Below are 21,316 nucleotides of genomic sequence, written 5' to 3'. Positions count from 1 at the left end.
TGATTGATATTCCTGTTAGTAACAACCTTAGGTAGGAACCCAGGTTTGGTACGCAAAACCACCTTATCAGCATGGAAAACAAGATAAGGCGAGTCACATTGTAATGCAGATATCTGTCCTTTTAAGGAACTAGCTGATAATCCTTTCACCAATCCCTCTTGAAGAAAGGACAAAATCCTAGGAATCCTGATCTTACTCCATGAGTAGCCCTTGGATTCGCACCAAAAAAGATATTTACGCCATATCTTATGATAGATTTTCCTGGTGACAGGCTTTCGAGCCTAAATCAAGGTATCTATGACCGACTCAGAGAAACCCCGCTTTGATAAAAATCAAGCGTTCAATCTCCAAGCAGTCAGCTGCAGAGAAATTAGATTTGGATGCTTGAACGGACCTTGAATCAGAAGGTCCTGTCTCAGAGGCAGAGTCCATGGTGGCAGAGATGACATGTCCACCAGGTATGCATACCAAGTCCTGCGTGGCCACGCAGGTGCTATCAAAATCACTGAAGCTCTCTCCTGTTTGATTCTGGCAATCAGACGCGGAAGGAGAGGGAAGGTGGAAACACATAAGCCAGGTTGAACGACCAGGGTACTGCTAGAGCATCTATCAGTACTGCCGGAGGATCCCTTGACCTGGATCCGTAACGAGGAAGTTTGGCGTTCTGACGAGACGCCATCAGATCCAATTCTGGTGTGCCCCATAGCTGAACCAGTTGAGCAAACACCTCCGGATGGAGCTCCCACTCCCCCGGATGAAAGTCTGACGACTTAGAAAATCTGCCTCCCAGTTCTCTACCCCTGGGATATAGATCGCTGATAGATGGCAAGAGTGAGTCTCTGCCCATCGGATTATTCTGGAAACTTCTATCATCGCTAAGGAACTCCTTGTTCCCCCCTGATGATTGATATAAGCCACAGTCGTGATGTTGTCCAACTGAAATCTGATGAATCTGGCCGAAGCCAGCTGAGGCCACGCCTGAAGAGCATTGAATATTGCTCTTAATTCCAGAATATTTATTGGTAGGAGGGCCTCCTCCAGAGTCCACAAACCCTGTGCTTTCAGGGAATTCCAGACTGCACCCCAGCCCAGTAGGCTGGCGTCCGTCGTCACTATAACCCACTCTGGCCTGCAGAAACACATTCCCCGGGACAGGTGATCCTGTGACAACCACCAAAGAAGAGAGTCTCTGGTCTCTAGATCCAGATTTATCTGAGGATATAAATCTGCATAATCCCCATTCCACTGTCTGAGCATGCATAGTTGCAGTGGTCTGAGATGTAAGCGAGCATATTGAACTACGTCCATCGCCGCTACCATTAATCCGATTACCTCCATACACTGAGCCACTGACGGCCGAGGAATGGAATGAAGAACTCGGCAGATGGTCAAAATTTTTGATTTCCTGACCTCCGTCAGAAATATTTTCATGTCCACCGAATCTATCAGAGACCCTAGAAATGAAACTCTTGTGAGAGGGGAAAGAGAACTCTTTTTTACGTTCACCTTCCACCCATGAGATCTTAGAAAGGCCAACACTAAGTCCGTGTGAGACTTGGCTAGTTGGAAAGTCGATGCTTGAATTAGGATGTCGTCTAGATAAGGCGCCACTGCTATGCCCCGCGGCCTTAGGATTGCCAGAAGGGACCCTAGCACCTTTGTGAAAATTCTTGGTGCCGTGGCCAACCCAAAGGGAAGAGCCACAAACTGGTAATGCTTGTCCAGAAAGGCAAACCTGAGGAACTGGTGATGATCTTTGTGGATAGGAATGTGTAGATACGCATCCTTTAAGTCCACAGTAGTCATATATTGACCCTCCTGGATCATTGGTAAAATAGTCCGAATGGTCTCCATCTTGAAGGATGGAACTCTTAGGAATTGGTTTAGGATCTTGAGATCTAAAATTGGTCTGAAGGTTCCCTCTTTTTTGGGAATCACAAACAGATTGGAGTAGAACCCTTGCCCCTGTTCTGTTTTTGGAACCGGGCAGATCACTCCCATGGTAAATAGATAGTCTACACAGCGTAAGAAAGCCTCTCTTTTTGTCTGGTTTACAGACAATTGAGAAAGATGGAATCTCCCCCTTGGAGGAGAATCTTTGAAATCCAGAAGATACCCCTGGGTTACGATTTCTACAGCCCAGGAGTCCTGAACGTCTCTTACCCAAGCCTGAGCAAAGAGAGAGAGTCTGCCCTCTACTAGATCCGGTCCTGGATCGGGGGCTACCCCTTCATGCTGTCTTGGTAGCAGCAGCAGGCTTCTTGGCCTGTTTACCCTTGTTCCAAGCCTGGTTAGGTCTCCAGACTGGCTTGGATTGGGCAAAGTTCCCCTCTTGCTTTGCAGCAGGGGAAGAAGAAGCGGGACCACCCTTAAAGTTTTGAAAGGAACGAAAATTATTTTGTTTGGTCCTCATCTTATTTGACTTATCCTGAGGGAGGGCATGACCCTTCCCTCCAGTGATATCTGAAATGATCTCTTTCAGTTCAGGCACGAATAGGGTCTTACCCTTGAAAGGTATGGTCAAAAGTTTAGATTTTGATGACACATCAGCCGACCAGGATTTAAACCATAACGCTCTACGCACTAAAATGGCAAAACCTGAATTCTTTGCCGCTAATTTAGCCAGATGAAAAGCAGCGTCTGTAATGAAAGAATTAGATAGCTTAAAGGGACACTTACCCAAATTTTTTCTTTTGTAATTCAGAAAGAGCATGCAATTTTAAGCAACTTTCTAATTTACTCCTATTATCAATTTTTCTTCGTTCTCTTGCTATCATTATTTGAAAAAGAAGGCATCTAAACTTTTTTTTTGTTTCAGTACTCTGGACAGCACTTTTTTATTGGTGGATGGATTTATCCACCAATCAGCAAGGACAACCCAGGTTGTTCACCAAAAATGGGCCGGCATCTAAACTTACATTCTTGCATTTCAAATAAAGATACCAAGAGAATGAAGAAAATTTGATAATAGGAGTAAATTAGAAAGTTGCTTAAAATTTCATGCTCTATCTGAATCACGAAAGAAAAATTTTGGGTACAGTGTCCCTTTAAGAGCCCTAATTCTATCCAGAATATCATCTAATGGGGTCTCTACCTGAAGAGCCTCTTCCAGAGCCTCAAACCAAAAGGCAGCTGCAGTGGTTACGGGAACAATGCACGCTATAGGCTGGAGAAGAAAACCCTGATGAACAAAAATTTTCTTTGAGACCCTCTAATTTTTTATCCATAGGATCTTTGAAAGCACAACTGTCCTCAATAGGTATAGTTGTACGCTTAGCCAGAGTAGAAATAGCTCCCTCCACCTTAGGGACCGTCTGCCATAAGTCCCGCATGGTGTCAGGTATAGGAAACATCTTCTTAAAAACCGGAGGGGGAGCGAACGGAATACCTGGTCTATCCCACTCCTTAGTAACAATGTCCGAAATCCTCTTAGCGACCGGAAAAACATCAGTGTACACAGGAACCTCTAAATATTTGTCCATTTTACACAATTTCTCTGGAACTACAATAGGGTCACAATCATCCAGAGTCGCTAAAACCTCCCTGAGCAGTAAGCAGAGGTGTTCTAGCTTAAATTTAAATGCCGTCATATCTGAATCTGTCTGAGGGAACATCTTTCCTGAATCAGAAATCTCTCCCTCAGATAGCAAATCCCTCATCCCCACCTCTGAACATTGTGATGGTATATCGGATACGGCTACTAAAGCGTCAGAAGGCTCAGCATTTGTTCTTAACCCAGAGCTACTGCGCTTCCCTTGCAACCCAGGCAGTTTAACACCTCTGTGAGGGTAGTGTTCATAACTGAGGCCATATCTTGCAAGGTGAAATAATTAGTCTAATTAGTCACTAGTTGTGACACTTGGGGAGAACTAGATGGCAAAACCTGATTTCCTTCTGTCTGAGAATCATCCAGTGCCAAACTCTTATAAGTCAAAATATGTGGGACACATTTTAAGAGGGGGTTCCACAATGGCTTCTAAACATATTGAGCAACGAGTTTCTTCAATGTCAGACATGTTGAACAGGCTGGTAATGAGACAAGCAAGCTTGGAAAACACTTTATTTAATGAAAAAACAACAATGATAAAAAACGGTACTGTGCCTTTAAGAGAAAAAAAGGCATACACAAACTGCAAAACTGCTTAAAATTATCTCAAATCTTCCGAAATTTTCACAGTATAATGAATAAGCTTTAGTAAGATTGCACCACAAGCAATTTAACCAATTAACCCCCAAATAAGGAAACCGGATTGACAAAGTGTCAAAACCGGTAAAACCCTTCAGCACCTTGCCACAGCTCTGCTGTGGCGCCTACCTGCCCTTAGGGATTGGTAATGTGGGGATAAAGCTTCGATTTGGCCCAAGAAGTTCACCAGGACCCTCCGGTGCTGTAGCTTGCTGCTTATCTAGAGAAAACAACTGCACAACTGAGGTGCAAAAATAGGCCCCGCCCATCGCACTTGATGTTACTAAGGCCTTCAAAGAAACATACCAGGCATTTTTACAGTCATGTGGGTTATAAAAACCCCAAAAAGCCAAGTGTACCCTCAATACAGTTGTCCCTTAAAGTGTTATGAACCGTACTCCCAGAACACACAACCGTTTGCTATATTTGTTATTCAAACTGAGTGTCGACCATAAGTTTAGCCCCTTTATGCAAGCTTAGTAATGCCCCTTATAAGACTAGGATTACTGATTACCCTTCCCTCATGGGGATACTGTCAGCCTTTCTGAAATATCACAGTCTCTCCAGAAAAAACGACTGAACATACCTCATTGCTGTATAGTAAGAAACCATTCCTCACACTGAGGTTTTCCTGTACTCCTCAGCTTCTGTGAGAACAGCAGTGGACCTTAGTTACAAATGCTAAGATCATCATCCTCTAGGCAGAAATCTTCATCAATCTCCTGCCTGAGAGTAAATAGTACAACACCGGTACCATTTAAAAATAACAAACTCTTGCTTGAAGATAAAATAAAAACTAACAGTTTATCACCTCTTTCACTTTACCCTTCCTGCTTAGAGCCGGCAAAGAGAATGACTGGGGGGTGGAGTTAAGGGGGGAGCTATATAGACAGCTCTGCTGTGGGTGCTCTCTTTGCCACTTCCTGTTGGGAAGGATAATATCCCACAAGTAAGGATGAAACCGTGGACTCTGTACATCTTGCAAAAGAAATGGGTGTTTTCTCAGTAGCTTAAAGTGAAGGTAAACTTTGATGAATAAAAAAGTGCCCCTGTTTTTAATAGTATTTTTAAAAACAGGGGCACTTTCATTCATCAAAGTTTTAGAAAGCAGCTATTTTGATTAAAAAACTTACCTTTGTTCTTCTCGCAGCCAGAGCAGCTTCCCTCACCCGGAGATCCTCTCTTCACACCTCATCAATGACTAATCCGGCTTCCTCCAATTGCCTGAGGCCATGGGGAGTCATTGCCTGAGGCCATGCCGTGATTGAAGGAAGCCAGATTAGTCATTGATGAGGTGTGAAGAAAGGATCTGCGGGCGGGGGAAGCTGCTCCGGCTGTGAAAAGAAGAGAGGTACGTTTTTTAAACAAAACGGCTGCTTTCTAAACTTTGATGAATGAATGTGCCCCTGTTTTTAATAGTATTTTTAAAAACCCGGCTTTCATTCATCAAAGTTTACCTTCACTTTAAGCCATAAATTCACTGTCACACAAAGATATTTTGTTGTGTATATTTACCTTGCACATTGTTATCTCTAATTCAAACTCTGCCTCCAATACTAGCAATAAAGGTTTAATTGTACTGTACATGTGAAGTGTGGTGGAAATCTAATGTATTTTACTATGGAGCTATAATGTCAGATGGAATGAGAATAACAAAGCATTGTATTCAGGAGAAACAGACTCGGCTGGTGCGGCAGTTTCATTTTCATGGCTGGCCTGAAATAGGAATCCCTGCTGAAGGGAAAGGAATGATTGACCTTATTGCAGCTGTCCAAAAACAACAGCAACAAACCGGAAACCACCCTATCATTGTGCATTGCAGGTAAGTACCAATGTTCTCTGTTGGCAAAATTCCATAGTGCTGGGTACATAAGTCACAGTCTATAATGTTCATAGTAAAGTACACTGATACATAAAACCGACCAAACAAAACAAAAACAGGAAGGGGAGGATCACAGCTCACAGCTGAAGGGTTGGGGAACATAAGAGGTGAGGGACATGTCACATGGTGTAATTATACAAAACAGTTGTTTATATTGTTGATTAGTATGAAGCGCAGCTATCAGAGAACCGGTGGTTAGCCTCTCTAAGTAGGTGGGTTTTCAAAGGGCAATTGACCCTTCAATTCAGCCAATTTGACTGTTAACAAACACCAGCTACATGCGTTTCACCTTCGTGTCAATAGAGCCGCACAAAGCCCCAGTGCCTGAGGGGAGAAAATCAATTGGCTGAATTGATTGATACAAGATATTGGTGGCTGTAAAATCAAGTAAGGAGTAGTCAGGAGCTGTGACCTGATCCTGTCATTTGAAGTAGACCGAACCAACTTTAAAACGCTAAAGGAGGAATGCTTGTGCAATGAAATGCTTGTGCAATGATAAATGCCGACAGGGTATGCTGTCAGCATTTGTCAATGTGCGGAAGACATGTTTGCACATTGTTAAATCGGCCCCCATATGTCTAGGTTTCCAACTGATATTTAGGAAATATAGGACAAATAATACAAAAATGGACTTATTGGTTTAACAAGACAATACAGTCAAAATGAACTTTCATGATTCAGAAAGAGCATGCCATTTTAAACAACCTTCCAATTTACTTCTAATATAAAATTTACTTTGTTCTCTTGGTATCCTTTGTTAAGACATAAATCTTATTAGGCTTATCGGAGTTCAGGAGTGTGCACGTCTATAGCAGTTCTGACAGATGATGCGTACACGCTCCTAAAATCACCTGGGATTACCCTTTAAGAAAGGATGTCAAGAAACTAAGCAAAATTGATAATACACATATATTGGAAAGTTGTTTAAAACTTCATGATCTATACAATACGTTTAAGATTAATTTTACTTTACTGTCCCTTTAACATTTAAATTTGCTATGCTTGGACTGTAAGCTAAATAGCAGTCACCCAATTCAAAACTGCTACACAAAAGTATATATATTTGTAGAATTTAGCCACACCAGGCTTTTTATCTAGAGGTAGTTTGAAAAATTATGTTTAACCCCTTTATCGCCAAGGGCAGAAAATAAAATTTAGGTGTGAAAAAAACAAAAATAACTATCAAAATAAAATTATAATAAAATAAACTTTATTAAAATAAAATGTATTAAAAGATGCATAAAAACACTTTATTAATATAAATGTTACAATCTTTTCACTGTATGTGTTTACTGGGAGAGAATGGGAGGGGCCAAGAAAAGCCATTTTTAACAAACAAAGGCTTGTCATTACTGGCTGTCACAGTGATCACATGGCCATGGGGCAGTTTTTGGGCATCACTGGACTGCCTCTCTCCTGAGGAATCCAGTGATTGCCCAATGAGCCTGGTACCAGCTAGTGTCTAGGATCTACTTTAAGTATACAGTCACTGTGACTGGCTGTCACAGTGATTGTATACTGTTGTTTTTGACATTGACTATACTGCTGCTGGCTAGCCTCACAGCAGCTGCTGATATACATGCTGACCGCAGAGTGTATGTCCTGAATGGAGGCACCCCACTGGGAGGCATGGGATTACAGGGACATCCTGTCTCTGCAATCGCTAGCCAGCCTTAGGAGGCCCTCATTACACTATTTCTGCAATGCCTCAATCTGCAGCATGCAGAAATAGCGTGATCACGCTGACAGGGGTGAGACAAGCATGCTAACAGCCCAGGACACAGCCGCCGTATAGGGTTAAACGACCAGCGCCATATACGCTGTACAGTGCTGGTCATTAAGGGGTTGAAAAACATAATTTATGTAAGAACTTACCTGATAAATTCATTTCTTTCATATTAGCAAGAGTCCATGAGCTAGTGACGTATGGGATATACATTCCTACCAGGAGGGGCAAAGTTTCCCAAACCTTAAAATGCCTATAAATACACCCCTCACCACACCCACAAATCAGTTTAACGAATAGCCAAGAAGTGGGGTGATAAGAAAAAAGTGCGAAAGCATATAAAATAAGGAATTGGAATAATTGTGCTTTATACAAAAAAATCATAACCACCACAAAAAAAGGGCGGGCCTCATGGACTCTTGCTAATATGAAAGAAATGAATTTATCAGGTAAGTTCTTACATAAATTATGTTTTCTTTCATGTAATTAGCAAGAGTCCATGAGCTAGTGACGTATGGGATAATGACTACCCAAGATGTGGATCTTTCCACACAAGAGTCACTAGAGAGGGAGGGATAAAATAAAGACAGCCAATTCCTGCTGAAAATAATCCACACCCAAAATAAAGTTTAATGAAAAACATAAGCAGAAGATTCAAACTGAAACCGCTGCCTGAAGTACTTTTCTACCAAAAACTGCTTCAGAAGAAGAAAATACAACAAAATGGTAGAATTTGGTAAAAGTATGCAAAGAGGACCAAGTTGCCGCTTTGCAAATCTGATCAACCGAAGCTTTATTCCTAAACGCCCAGGAAGTAGAAACTGACCTAGTAGAATGAGCTGTAATCCTATGAGGCGGAGTCTTACCCGACTCCACATAGGCAAGATGAATTAAAGATTTCAACCAAGATGCCAAAGAAATGGCAGAAGTTTTCTGGCCTTTCTAAAACCGGAAAAGATAACAAATAAACTAGAAGTCTTTCGGAAAGACTTAGTAGCTTCAACATAATATTTCAAAGCTCTAATAACATCCAAAGAATGCAACGATTTCTCCTTAGAATTCTTAGGATTAAGACATAATGAAGGAACCACAATGTCTCTACTAATGTTGTTGGAATTCACAACTTAGGTAAAAATTCAAAAGAAGTTCGCAACACCGCCTTATCCTGATGAAAAATCAGAAAAGGAGACTCACAAGAAAGAGCAGATAATTCAGAAACTCTTCTGGCAGAAGAGATGGCCAAAAGGAACAAAACTTTCCAAGAAAGTAATTTAATATCCAATGAATGCATAGGTTCAAATGGAGGAGCTTGAAGAGCCCCCAGAACCAAATTCAAACTCCAAGGAGGAGAAATTGACTTAATGACAGGCTTTATACGAACCAAAGCTTGTACAAAACAATGAATATCAGGAAGAATAGCAATCTTTCTGTGAAAAAGAACAGAAAGAGCAGAGATTTGACCTTTCAAGGAACTTGCGGACAAACCCTTATCTAAACCATCCTGAAGAAACTGTAATATTCTCGGTATTCTAAAAGAATGCCAAGAAAAATGATGAGAAAGACACCAAGAAATATAAGTCTTCCAGACTCTATAATATATCTCTCTGGATACAGATTTACGAGCCTGTAACATAGTATTAATCACAGAGTCAGAGAAACCTCTTTGACCAAGAATCAAGCGTTCAATCTCCATACCTTTAAATTTAAGGATTTCAGATCCTGATGGAAAAAAGGACCTTGAGACAGAAGGTCTGGTCTTAACGGAAGAGTCCACGGTTGGCAAGAGGCCATCCGGACAAGATCCGCATACCAAAACCTGTGAGGCCATGCCGGAGCTACCAGCAGAACAAACGAGCATTCCTTCAGAATCTTGGAGATTACTCTTGGAAGAAGAACTAGAGGCGGAAAGATATAGGCAGGATGATACTTCCAAGGAAGTGATAATGCATCCACTGCCTCCGCCTGAGGATCCCGGGATCTGGACAGATACCTGGGAAGTTTCTTGTTTAGATGAGAAGCCATCAGATCTATTTCTGGAAGTTCCCACATTTGAACAATCTGAAGAAATACCTCTGGGTGAAGAGACCATTCGCCCGGATGCAACGTTTGGCGACTGAGATAATCCGCTTTCCAATTGTCCATACCTGGGATATGAACCGCAGAGATTAGACAGGAGCTGGATTCCGCCCAAACCAAAATTCGAGATACTTCTTTCATAGCCAGAGGACTGTGAGTCCCTCCTTGATGATTGAAGTATGCCACAGTTGTGACATTGTCTATCTGAAAACAAATGAACAACTCTCTCTTCAGAAGAGGCCAAGACTGAAGAGCTCTGAAAATTGCACGGAGTTCCAAAATATTGATCGGAAATCTCACCTCCTGAGATTCCCAAACCCCTTGTGCCGTCAGATACCCCCACACAGCTCCCCAACCTGTACGACTTGCATCTGTTGAGATTATAGTCCAGGTCGGAAGAACAAAGAAGCCCCCTGAACTAAACGATGGTGATCTGTCCACCATGTCAGAGAGTGTTGTAAAATCGGTTTAAAGATATTAATTGAGATATCTTTGAGTAATCCCTGCACCATTGGTTCAGCATACAGAGCTGAAGAGGTCGCATGTGAAAACGAGCAAAGGAGATCGCATCTGATGCGGCAGTCCTAAGACCCAACATTTCCATGCATAAGGCTACCAAAGGGAATGATTGTGACTGAAGGTTTTGACAAGCTGAATATCAATGTTAAACTTCTCTTGTCTGACAAGGACAGAGTCATAGACACTGAATGTATCTAGAAACCTAAAAAGGTTACCCTTGTCTGAGGAATCAATGAACTGAATGGTAAATTGATCCTCCAACCATGAACTTGAAGAAACAACACAAGTCGATTCGTATGAGATTCTTCGAAAATGAGAAGACTGAGCAAGTACCAAGATATCGTCCAAATAAGGAAATACCAAAACCCTATTCTCTGATTACAGAAAGAAGGGCACCGAGAACCTTTGAAAAAAATTCTTGGAACTGAGGCTAGGCCAAACGGTAGAGCCACAAAACTGGTAATGCTTGTCTAAAAAGAGAATCTCAGACACTAAAAGTGATCTGGATGAATCGGAATATGCAGATACACATCCTGTAAATCTATTGTAGACATATAATGCCCTTGCTAAACAAAAGGCAGGATAGTCCTACAGTAACCATCTTGAATGTTGGTATCCTAACATAACGATTCAATAATGATAGATCCGGAACTGGTCTGAAGGAATTGACCTTCTTTGGTACAATGAAGAGATAAAATAAAACCCCAGCCCCTGTTCCAGAACTGGAACTGGCATAAATACTCCAGCCAACTCTAGATCTGAAACACATTTCAGAAATGCTGAGCCTTGCTGTGTTAACTGGGACACGGGAAAGAAAAGAATCTCTTAGCAGGAGGCCTTAACTTGAAGCCAATTCTGTACCTTTCTGAAACAATGTTTCTGAAACCAGAGATTAAGAACGGAATTGATCCAAATTTCTTTGAAGAAAACGTAATCTGCCCCATACCAGCTGAGCTGGAATAAGGGCCGCACCTTCATAGGTACTTAGGAGCTGGCTATAGGTTTCTATAAGGCTTGGATATATTCCAAACTGGAAATAGTTTCCAAACTGATACCGCTCCTGAGGATGAAGGATCAGGCTTTTGTTCCTTGTGAGGAAAGGAACGAAAATGATTATTTACCCTGGAAAGAAAGGGAAAGCAAAGTTGACTTAGAAGACATGTCAGCATTCCAAGTTTAATCCATAAAGCTTTTCTAGCTAAAATAGCTAGAGACATATACCTGACATCAACTCTAATGATATCAGAAGATGGTATCACCAATAAAATTATTAGCATGTTATAGAATAATAATAATGATATAAAATTATGATCTGTTACTTGTTGCGCTAAAGCTTCTAACCAAAAAGTTGAAGCTGCAGCAACATCCGCTAAAAATATAGCAGGTCTAAGAAGATTACCTGAACATAAGTAAGCTTTTCTTAGAAAGGATTCAATTTTCCTATCTAAAGGATCCTTAAATGAAGTACTATCTGCCGTAGGAATAGTAGTACATTAGCAGGAGTAGAGACAGCCCCATAACCTTAGGGATTTTTGTCCCAAAAAACTCTAATCTGTCAGATGGCACAGGATATAATTTGCTTAAACGTCTAGAAGGAGTAAATAAATTACCCAAATTATTCCATTCCCTGGAAATTACTTCAGAAATAGCATCAGGGAGATAAAACACTTCTGGAATAACTACAGGAGATTTAAAAACCTTATTTAAACGTTTACATTTAGTATCAAGAGGACCAGAATCCTCTATTTCTAATGCAAATAACACTTCTTTAAGTAAAGAACGAATAAATTCCATCTTGAACAAATACAAAGATTTATCAGCATCAACCTCTGAGACAGAAACCTCTGAACCAGAAGAACCATTATCAGTATCAGAATGATGATGTTCATTTAAAAATTCATCTGAAAAAAGAGAAGTTTTAAAAGACTTTTATGTATACTAGAAGGAGAAATAACAGACATAGCCTTCTTAATGGATTTAAAAAATAAAATCTCTTATGTTATCAGGAACACTCTGAAAATTAGATGTTGACGGAACAGCAACAGGTAATGTAACAGTACTAAAGGAAATTTTATCTGCATTAATAAGTTTGACATGACATGCAATACAAATAACAGCTGGAGAAACAGATACCAAAAGTTTATAGCAGATACACTTAGCTTGGTGGCTCCAGCACTGTGCAGTGATTTTCCTGAAGTATCTTCTGACTCAGTTGCAACGTGGAACATCTTGCAATATGTAAAAGAAAAAAACAACATATAAAGCAAAATTGATCAAATTCCTTAAATGACAGTTTCAGGAATGGGAAAAAATGCCAAAGAACAAGCTTCTAGCAACCAGAAGCAATAAAAAATGAGACTTAAATAATGTGGAGACAAAAGTGACGCCCATATTTTTTCGCGCCAAATAAGACGCCCACATTATTTGGCGCCTAAATGCTTTTTGGCGCCAAAAATGATGCCACATCCGGAACGCCGACATTTTTGGCGCAAAATAACGTCAAAGAATGACGCAACTTCCGGCGACACGTATGACGCCGGAAACGGAAATAGAATTTTTGCGCCAAAAAAGTCCGCGCCAAGAATGACGCAATAAAATGAAGCATTTTCAGCCCCCGCGAGCCTAACAGCCCACAGGGAAAAAGTCAAATTTTAAGGTAAAAAATGTTAAATTAAAATGCATTATCCCAAATATGAAACTGACTGTCTGAAAAATAAGGAAAGTTGAACATTCTGAGTCAAGGCAAATAAATGTTTGAATACATATATTTAGAACTTTATAAACAAAGTGCCCAACCATAGCTAGGAGTGTCACAGAAAATAAGACTTACTTACCCCAGGACACTCATCTACATATAGCAGATAGCCAAACCAGTACTGAAACGAGAATCAGTAGAGGTAATGGTATATATAAGAGTATATCGTCGATCTGAAAAGGGAGGTAAGAGATGAATCTCTACGACCGATAACAGAGAACCTATGAAATAGACCCCTTAGAAGGAGATCACTGCATTCAAATAGGCAATACTCTCCTCACATCCCTCTGACATTCACTGCACGCTGAGAGGAAAACCGGGCTCCAACTTGCTGCGGAGCGCATATCAACGTAGAATCTAGCACAAACTTACTTCACCACCTCCATCGGAGGCAAAGTTTGTAAAACTGAATTGTGGGTGTGGTGAGGGGTGTATTTATAGGCATTTTAAGGTTTGGCAAACTTTGCCCCTCCTGGTAGGAATGTATATCCCATACGTCACTAGCTCATGGACTCTTGCTAATTACATGAAAGAAATTCCTATGAACGCCTGTTTCTAAAAAAAATCAAATACAGTACAATCATATTTTCCTGATATATTGTTTATTAATTTGAACAGGTTTACTAACTCGTACATCATTAAAGGTTTGGAATGCCTTAGAAAAAGAAGGGATATATTTGACAAATTAAAAATGTGTTAACAAATAAGTTACAATATTACAAAATGTGTTCATGTGTTCAATTATGCGTTAATAAGTTTCTCTATTAGATAAAATGAACTAATGTTGTATTCGGTCATTTGATTTGTTCCGTTATTGAACAAATGTCAGACATTTACAACTTAATTATTGTTTGTCAAATTAATAATAATTTTCTGCAAAAGTCTTGAGAAAAATCATCTGAGCTGCCATTTAATATTTTTTTTAAGGAAATTCTTACAAGTAGTAATGAGAACCATAAAGTTAAAATGTAATAAAAGGTAATGTGTTTTTTTTTAATTAATATAACTACAAAACAAGTCACCTTATTATGGAATTATTAGATAAATTATTCATCACTGTCTTACTGTCCTTTTTAATTGAGTAGGTCATTTATTATAGTGCTGTGGAATAAGGGTGTAGAATAGATTCCTTTTAAATGAAGATTTAAAGGGTCATTGCAGTGGAAAAATACATGTTCTAATTCATTAGTCACTCTGCAAGTCATTTTGTACTACCTCCTCAAAGGGTTAAAGTACCCCTCTAGACCTACAGAGTGGAAAATGTCATTGAGCTAATCAGCAGTGGTTGCCACACAGCTGGGTCCTGCCACTACAGATTGGCACTACATTAAAACATCTGCAATATAAATTAAAAAAAACGTGTAAAACTGTAATTTAGTTATAGGATTTTACTATATTGGAGCAGTCCAGAGGGACACCCTCCGTTACTATGTTTAAGGGGACAATGTACTGTAAATTAGTTTTTTTTCCTTAAAGGGACACTAAACCCTAACATTTTCTTTCATTATTAAGATAGAGAACACATATGTAAACAACATTACAATTTACTTCTATTATTTATTTTGCTTCATTTTTTAGATATTCTTAGTTGAAGAAAAAGCAATGCACATGGGTGAGCCAATCACATGAGGCTTCTAAGTGCAGGAACCAATCAGCAGCTACTGAGCCTATCTAGATATGCTTTTCAGCAAAGAATATCAAGAGAATAAAACAAATTAGATAATAGAAGTAAATTAGAAAGTTGTTTAAAAATGCATGCTCTTTCTAAATCATGAAAGAAAAAATGTGGCTTTCATGTCCCTTTAATGTGTTTCCAGTTACTTGTAAATACCAGCTGCACAGTTTAAAATGTATGGGAAATTGATCCTTTATGTATATTATTGTATATAAAATAGCTGTTTCTGCTAACTGAAACTACAACCTAAAACATTGGGCTGATCTTGTAAGGAGAGAATGCCCCTCTATCTTATCTGTCTAATGGTGTACAAAAAGTCCCCTTATCTTAGAACAATGGAAAATGAACATGTTTGCACCTCTCTATCAATGCCCCCCACTAGGAGCATTATTTTATCTAAATCGTCTTGTTTACATTATTTTATTTTATTTTTTTTGTTACCAGGAATTAAGTTTAGAACTGTTCAGTATAGGTGGGGATAGAAAAAGGCAAAATCAGCTATTGCAATTGAGAAAATAAAGGTGGAGGAGTTTTTGTAAACAATTTAATACAAAATGGATAATTAGGAACACATTAAAGGGAAGAACATATTAGAGTACACTGTCCCTTTACAGCCTATATAAAAGACATCCTGCACCTATCTAAGCACTGTGTAGCTTGTTGCATGGTTAGACAATTTGTAGTCTACAGTATGCACTCCAGGCTGTCTGGGGGAAATAGCAAAGATGCAAGTAAGAGGTAGATAACTGGGAAACAGGTCAAATGAATAACAAAAGTATATTTCCTTCTTTTTTTCTACAAACCATAAAGAAAATGCTCTAATCTGTTGAGCATTTTATTATTGCATTAATACTTGCATTTAACCATGTGTTTAACCCTGCAAAGAGGTTAAACACATAGTTTAATAGTCAGCTCTACAACAGCAATGCTCTACTGGGACCTAGCTGAACAGATCTGGGGCGAGATTACATATGCGGCATAGGTTTCAGTGCAACTGCTGAAACCCACGCCACCCGTAAATTCACCTCGCATAGTGGGTGAATCACATATACGGTGCCGGCAGATCATATACTGCCGTAAGTCGGATAAAGTGGCGATGTTCAGAAATGTGCGGAAATACACTTTTCTGGAGTGGCCAGTGACTTACGGCAGTTTATGATCTACCGGCGCCTAAGAAAAAAACATAAAAATGTTGTATCGCACGTTAAAGTCTAACCCGCCTCCCAAAAATAAACCTGAGACGTCAAAACCCCTATAATAATAAACCAAATTATCCAAAATTAAAAAAATTAAACCTAATCTAATACCCCTATAAAAAAAGACACCCCAAAATAAAAACACCCCCTAATCTAACACTAAACTACCAAAAGCCCTTAAAAGAGCTTTTTGTTGGGCAATGCCCTAAAGCGATCAGCTGTTTTACCTAAATAAAGTACAAATTACCCTATAAAAGTAAACCCCCCCCCCAAAATAAAAAAAAATAACTCTAAAAAACCTAAAGGGGCATTTGTATGGGCATTGCCCTTAAAATGGCAATCAACTCTTTTGCTGCCTTTAAAAATAAAAAACCCCTTATCTAAAAAAAGATGGTGAAGGTCTTCCAGGCGGCTCCATCTTCATCCAGCACGGGGACATTTTCTTTCTTCATCCGGAGCAAAGGCGGAGCGAAGCAGGAATAGCGGCCGCGGAGCAGCAACAGGGGCCGTGGAGACATCCAGCATGGAGGATCCTCTTTATGTGATCTCTGCCGCACACTAAAGATGGAATGCAAGGTACCTGTTTTATATTGGGGTACCTCCATGCTGGATGTCTCCGCGGCCGCCATTCCTGCTCCGTGCAGCCTTCGCTCCGGATGAAGAATGAAGATGTCCCCGTGCTGGATGAAGATGGAGCCACCTGGATAAAGACCTTCACCGCCGGACTTCAGGAATGGTGAGTACCTATTTCGGGGTTAGAGTTAGGTTTTTTTGGGGGGGGGAGTTTAGATTAGGGCTTTTTTATTTTAATGGGCAGCAAAAGAGCTGATTGCCCTTTTAAGTTAGGTTTTTTTTTGGTTAATTTTTTATTAATTTATTAGTAAGGTAGTCTTTTTTTATTTTATGTAATTGGGGTTAATTTAGGGGGCGTTAGGTTAGGGGGTTTAGTGATTAGATTAGTTATTTGTGTTGTGGGGGGATGGCGGTTTAGGTGTTAATTAGGTATATTGCTTTTGTGGAGGGTTGGCGGTTTAGGGGTTAATAGTGTTAATAGGTAGATTGCGTTGTGGGGGGTTGGCAGATAATTGGTTAATAGTGTTATTAGATACTTTGCGTTGTGGGGGTGGATTAGGGGTTAATAGTGTTATTAGATACTTTGCGTTGAGGGGGGATGGATGATTAGGGGTTAATAGTGTAATTAGATACTTTGCGTTGTGGGGGATGGCAGATTAGGGGTTAATAACTTTATTAGGTACTTTGCATGTGGGGTTTGGCAGATTAGGGGTTAATAGTTTAATTGGGTATATTGTGTTGTGGGGGTGGCGGTTTAGGGGTTAATAGTTTAATTAGGTTTATTGCGTTGTGGGGGGATGGCGGACTAGGGTATTTAATCAATTTTATTTAGTTATTGCAGTGGGGGATGGTGGTTGACAGGTAGATATTGCGCATGCGTTAGGTGTTTGTTAAGACTTCCAGGGAGTTACGGTGCATACATATTCAACGCAAGGCTGGTAGTGCATTGCTCCTGAGCCTATCTAGGTATGCTTTTCAACAAAGAATGTAAAGTAGATTTAATAATAGAAGTAAACAACAAAATTTCTTGAAATTGCATGCTCTCTTGAACAATGAAAGCTTATATTTTATAGAGTTTTTCCTTTTTTAATTTAAAAGTAATTTATTAATACAAAAATCTATGTACTGATTTGTTTTATTCTTTTATTTAAAGCATCATTATTTTTTTAGTATATGATTTTCTAGTTACGTATTGACTGTTGTTTTTCTTGGCTTATCTTAGCTCAGTACTGGCGTTTCTATGACATATGGATCATATGATTATTTTTCTAATAGGAAGTTTGATTGCTGTTCTGTGTATTGATTTAAAGGAATAGTAAAGACCTTTTGATTGCAAGACATATAAAGAATAGCATATCAGCCATATCATAACATTTTTAATAGAAATTAACATCTTATTTGCTGCAACTATTTTTCAATAGCCAAACTTCGCCCACCAATTGTCTTATTCGGTCATATTGTTAGTAAAGAATGTGTTGTTCTGCGTTTCTTATTAGTTAAAGCTAATTAGAGACAGATATGTAGCAGAGTTAGCCTCAAGGCATCTGCAGTGTTCTTTTCAAACTCTGATAATTAGAAAATCCACACGTTTCAGAGGTAAATTACATGAGAAGGGAGTAAAATAAATAGTGAAAGTATATTTCAAAGTTGTTTTATAAGACATAGCTAAGCATTTGATATAAAACAAAGATCAAGGTGTTTATTGTCTCTTTAACCCTTTCCTGCCGGGGTTAAAGTGTCTACATCGGAACAACTGTGTGCACGATCGCGAGATTTCAATTATTGGATCGGGTCTGGGGGGCGTCCCTATAATCCTAGGAATGCCCTCCAGACCGTGATCAAATCCAGGAAGCACAGAAGGCTTCAGGGCAGCCGTTAGCTATGACGTTCTATTCCGTCATAATGGCTCTAAAGCCCAGTGTAATTATGACAGAATAGAACGGCATAAGGGAGTTAAAGGGTTAAGAGCTATGCCTGTTTGCAAACATGTTGTCACCAGTTTTGCTGATTGTCATAATAACATCTGGGAATATCTTGTGTTAGTTTTGTGATCTAGCAAGGCACAGCTGCTGATTATTGTGTATATACATATGCCTTCTGCATCTGCTTTGGACAAATTTGATTGTTTAAATAAAGACTCCACATTCGGTTGCGTTAGTTGTTTATATTCACAATACCAACCTCCTAGAATCCCTAGTTCAATAATGTATGTATTGACTTTAAGAATAAAAAGTAATTGTGACTCACACAATGCAACATTCGATCTCAGAAGTATTCGTTTGCATATTAGTTTCATAATTAGAAAAGACAGGGCTTGTTCGCTTTCGGTTTCTATAGTGATCATGGACAGATATTTTGTAACATGTCGTTCTTGCTTAAAGGGACAGTGTATTGTAAAAGTGGTTTCCTCATAGGGTTTTTTTTAATGACTTTGCTCCCTTAGGTATATTTTTATATATTAAATATCTATTTGTGCTCATTAAAACCACAACCTATTAAAATGGGCTGAGCTTCAAAGAAGATTTTATCTTTCCCCTATACTTAAAGGTCCTCTATATTATCTGTGTCTGCATACACAAAAAACAATACTCAGAAAGAGTAATTGAAAAAGAAAATGTAGTAACTATCATATTCATTATAGGTGGCAGTTTCCATATGCAAAATCAGCTATTTAATATGACAAAATAATGGTAAAGGAGCTATTTGTAAACAATGTAATACACTCCATCAAATAAAGGTAATATCATTTTACATTACACTGTCCCATTAATCTTGTCTTTAAACACCTTGTAATCAAAAGACTTTTTTTTTTCTTGCTATAGTTAAATCTAATTAAGCACATATAGTTACAAAGATTAGCCTTGAGAAGTCAGTAGGGTGAAGCTCTTAGAATTAGAAAATCAATTTTTTTTTCTAGAGCTTTATGACATGAAAAGGAGGTAAAATAAATAAATAAAATATATTGCAAAGTTGTTTTATTGCACATAATTAAAATATTAATATACAAATTTCATAGTGTTCAGTATCAGTTTAACTTTGAGAGGCCTACACCCTCTCTCTATTGTACAATTCACCTCGTTTTGTTTTAATTCACTACCAAACCAAATTGGCCAATTACATGAAGTAAACAGTCATCTTCACATGAATAATCTCGATGGTTATATATGCTCTTTGGGATATTAATAAGTGATTATCTAACCGAACATCATGACTTGTTAGGTTTAAGATTTCCTTTCCAGCATGGAAAACTAGATTACATTTACTCAAATCATATAATATGATTAGATGTGATGTGACCTAATACAACCTGTAACACAAAGCAGAATTGCAAGGAAATGAAAGAAATTAAACACAGAAATGATAATCCACAAACTACATTTCCTGTTAAAAAAAAATGTGTGGCTAGAGGGGGCGGGAGGGGTTGATCTATGTCACAAGTGACCAAACTGGCATTTTTGGCACTGCCTCTGGGCTACAGTTGTACAGTTGGCTTTTCCTGGGTACTTCTGCAATAATTGTTTTACTTTTGTAACCAGGCTTTATGAGCAGTTAAAGTGAAGGTAAACTTTGATGAATGAAAACCCGTTTTTTAAAAATACTATTAAAAACAGGGGCACTTTCATTCATCAAAGTTTAGAAAGCAGCCATTTTGATTAAAAACTTACCTTTGTTTTTTTGACAGCCAGAGCAGCTTCCCCCACACGGAGATCCTCTCTTCACACATCATCAATGACTAATCCAGCTTCCTCTAATCACGGCTTTCCCCCCAGGGTAGTCATTGCCTGAGGCCATGCCGTGATTGGAGGAAACTGGATTAGTCATTGATGGCTGTGAAAAAAACAAAGGTAAGTTTTTAATGAAAACAGCTGCTTTCTAAACTTTGATGAATGAAAGTGCCCCTGTTTTTAATAGTATTTTTAAAAACCAAGCTTTCATTCAGCAAAGTTTACCTTCACTTTATAGGGACATTGTACACTATATTTTTCTTTGCATAAATGTTTTATAGATGGTCCATTTATATAGCCCATTGGGGAGTGTTTTTGTAACAATGTATGGTTTTGCTTATTTTTTAATAACATTGTGATGTTATTGTAACCAAGCCCCACAGTGTCAGATGTATACGCGCGTTTACAGACTCCTGCAGGCTCCTGTTTATGTTATCTGTCTTTTCATATCCAGAGAAGGGGGGAGGTGTCTGCTCTTTTTGATTTCTCAGCACCTTTCACTAGGTGTCCCAGCCTAACCTCATCAACAGTGCTAAACTGGGAGCTTCTAAGTTAGTTTTTAAAAGGTTTTATACTGGATTTTTTATCAGTATCTGTGCATATTATTCTTTATAGTGGTGTCTATTATATGAAAATTGGTGTATACTGTCCCTTGAAGCTTTAATGGTGAATATATGTTATCACTTGAAAAATAATGTTAATGTTTGTTAAATGTCACTGTAAGTAAAAGAAAATATATATATCATGGGCACCAGAGACGTTTTAGAAGATTATCGCCTATTTGGGCACAAGCTCTCAAAAGGTTTTCCAAGTCTGGACTATAGGAATACTAAGCAGCAAGTGTCACTGTAATGCCTGCAGATTCCATTGTTTTTATTGAGGATTCTCTTATTACAGGTATTGTAAGGTGAAGGGCATTAAAGGGACAGTCTAGTCAAAATTAAACTTTCATGATTAAGATATGGAATGCAACAACTTTCCAATTCACCTTTATCATCAAATT

At 38.9% G+C, this 21,316-nt stretch overlaps 1 protein-coding gene across 1 annotated transcript in view; it reads left to right on the top strand.

Moving 5' to 3' along the window:
• Positions 1-21,316, top strand: part of PTPRE (protein tyrosine phosphatase receptor type E) — a 487,247-nt gene that overhangs the window by 446,112 nt on the left and 19,819 nt on the right. Inside the window, exon 19 of the mRNA XM_053692511.1 lies at positions 5,857-6,008. Within this exon, the coding sequence (XP_053548486.1) occupies positions 5,857-6,008 (152 nt within the window). The remainder of the gene's footprint in view (positions 1-5,856; positions 6,009-21,316) is intronic.

Source organism: Bombina bombina, chromosome 9 (genome assembly GCF_027579735.1).
Source record: "Bombina bombina isolate aBomBom1 chromosome 9, aBomBom1.pri, whole genome shotgun sequence".
In the NCBI taxonomy this organism is placed as follows: Eukaryota; Metazoa; Chordata; class Amphibia; order Anura; family Bombinatoridae; genus Bombina; species Bombina bombina.
This window is presented reverse-complemented; position numbering and strand designations above follow the sequence as displayed.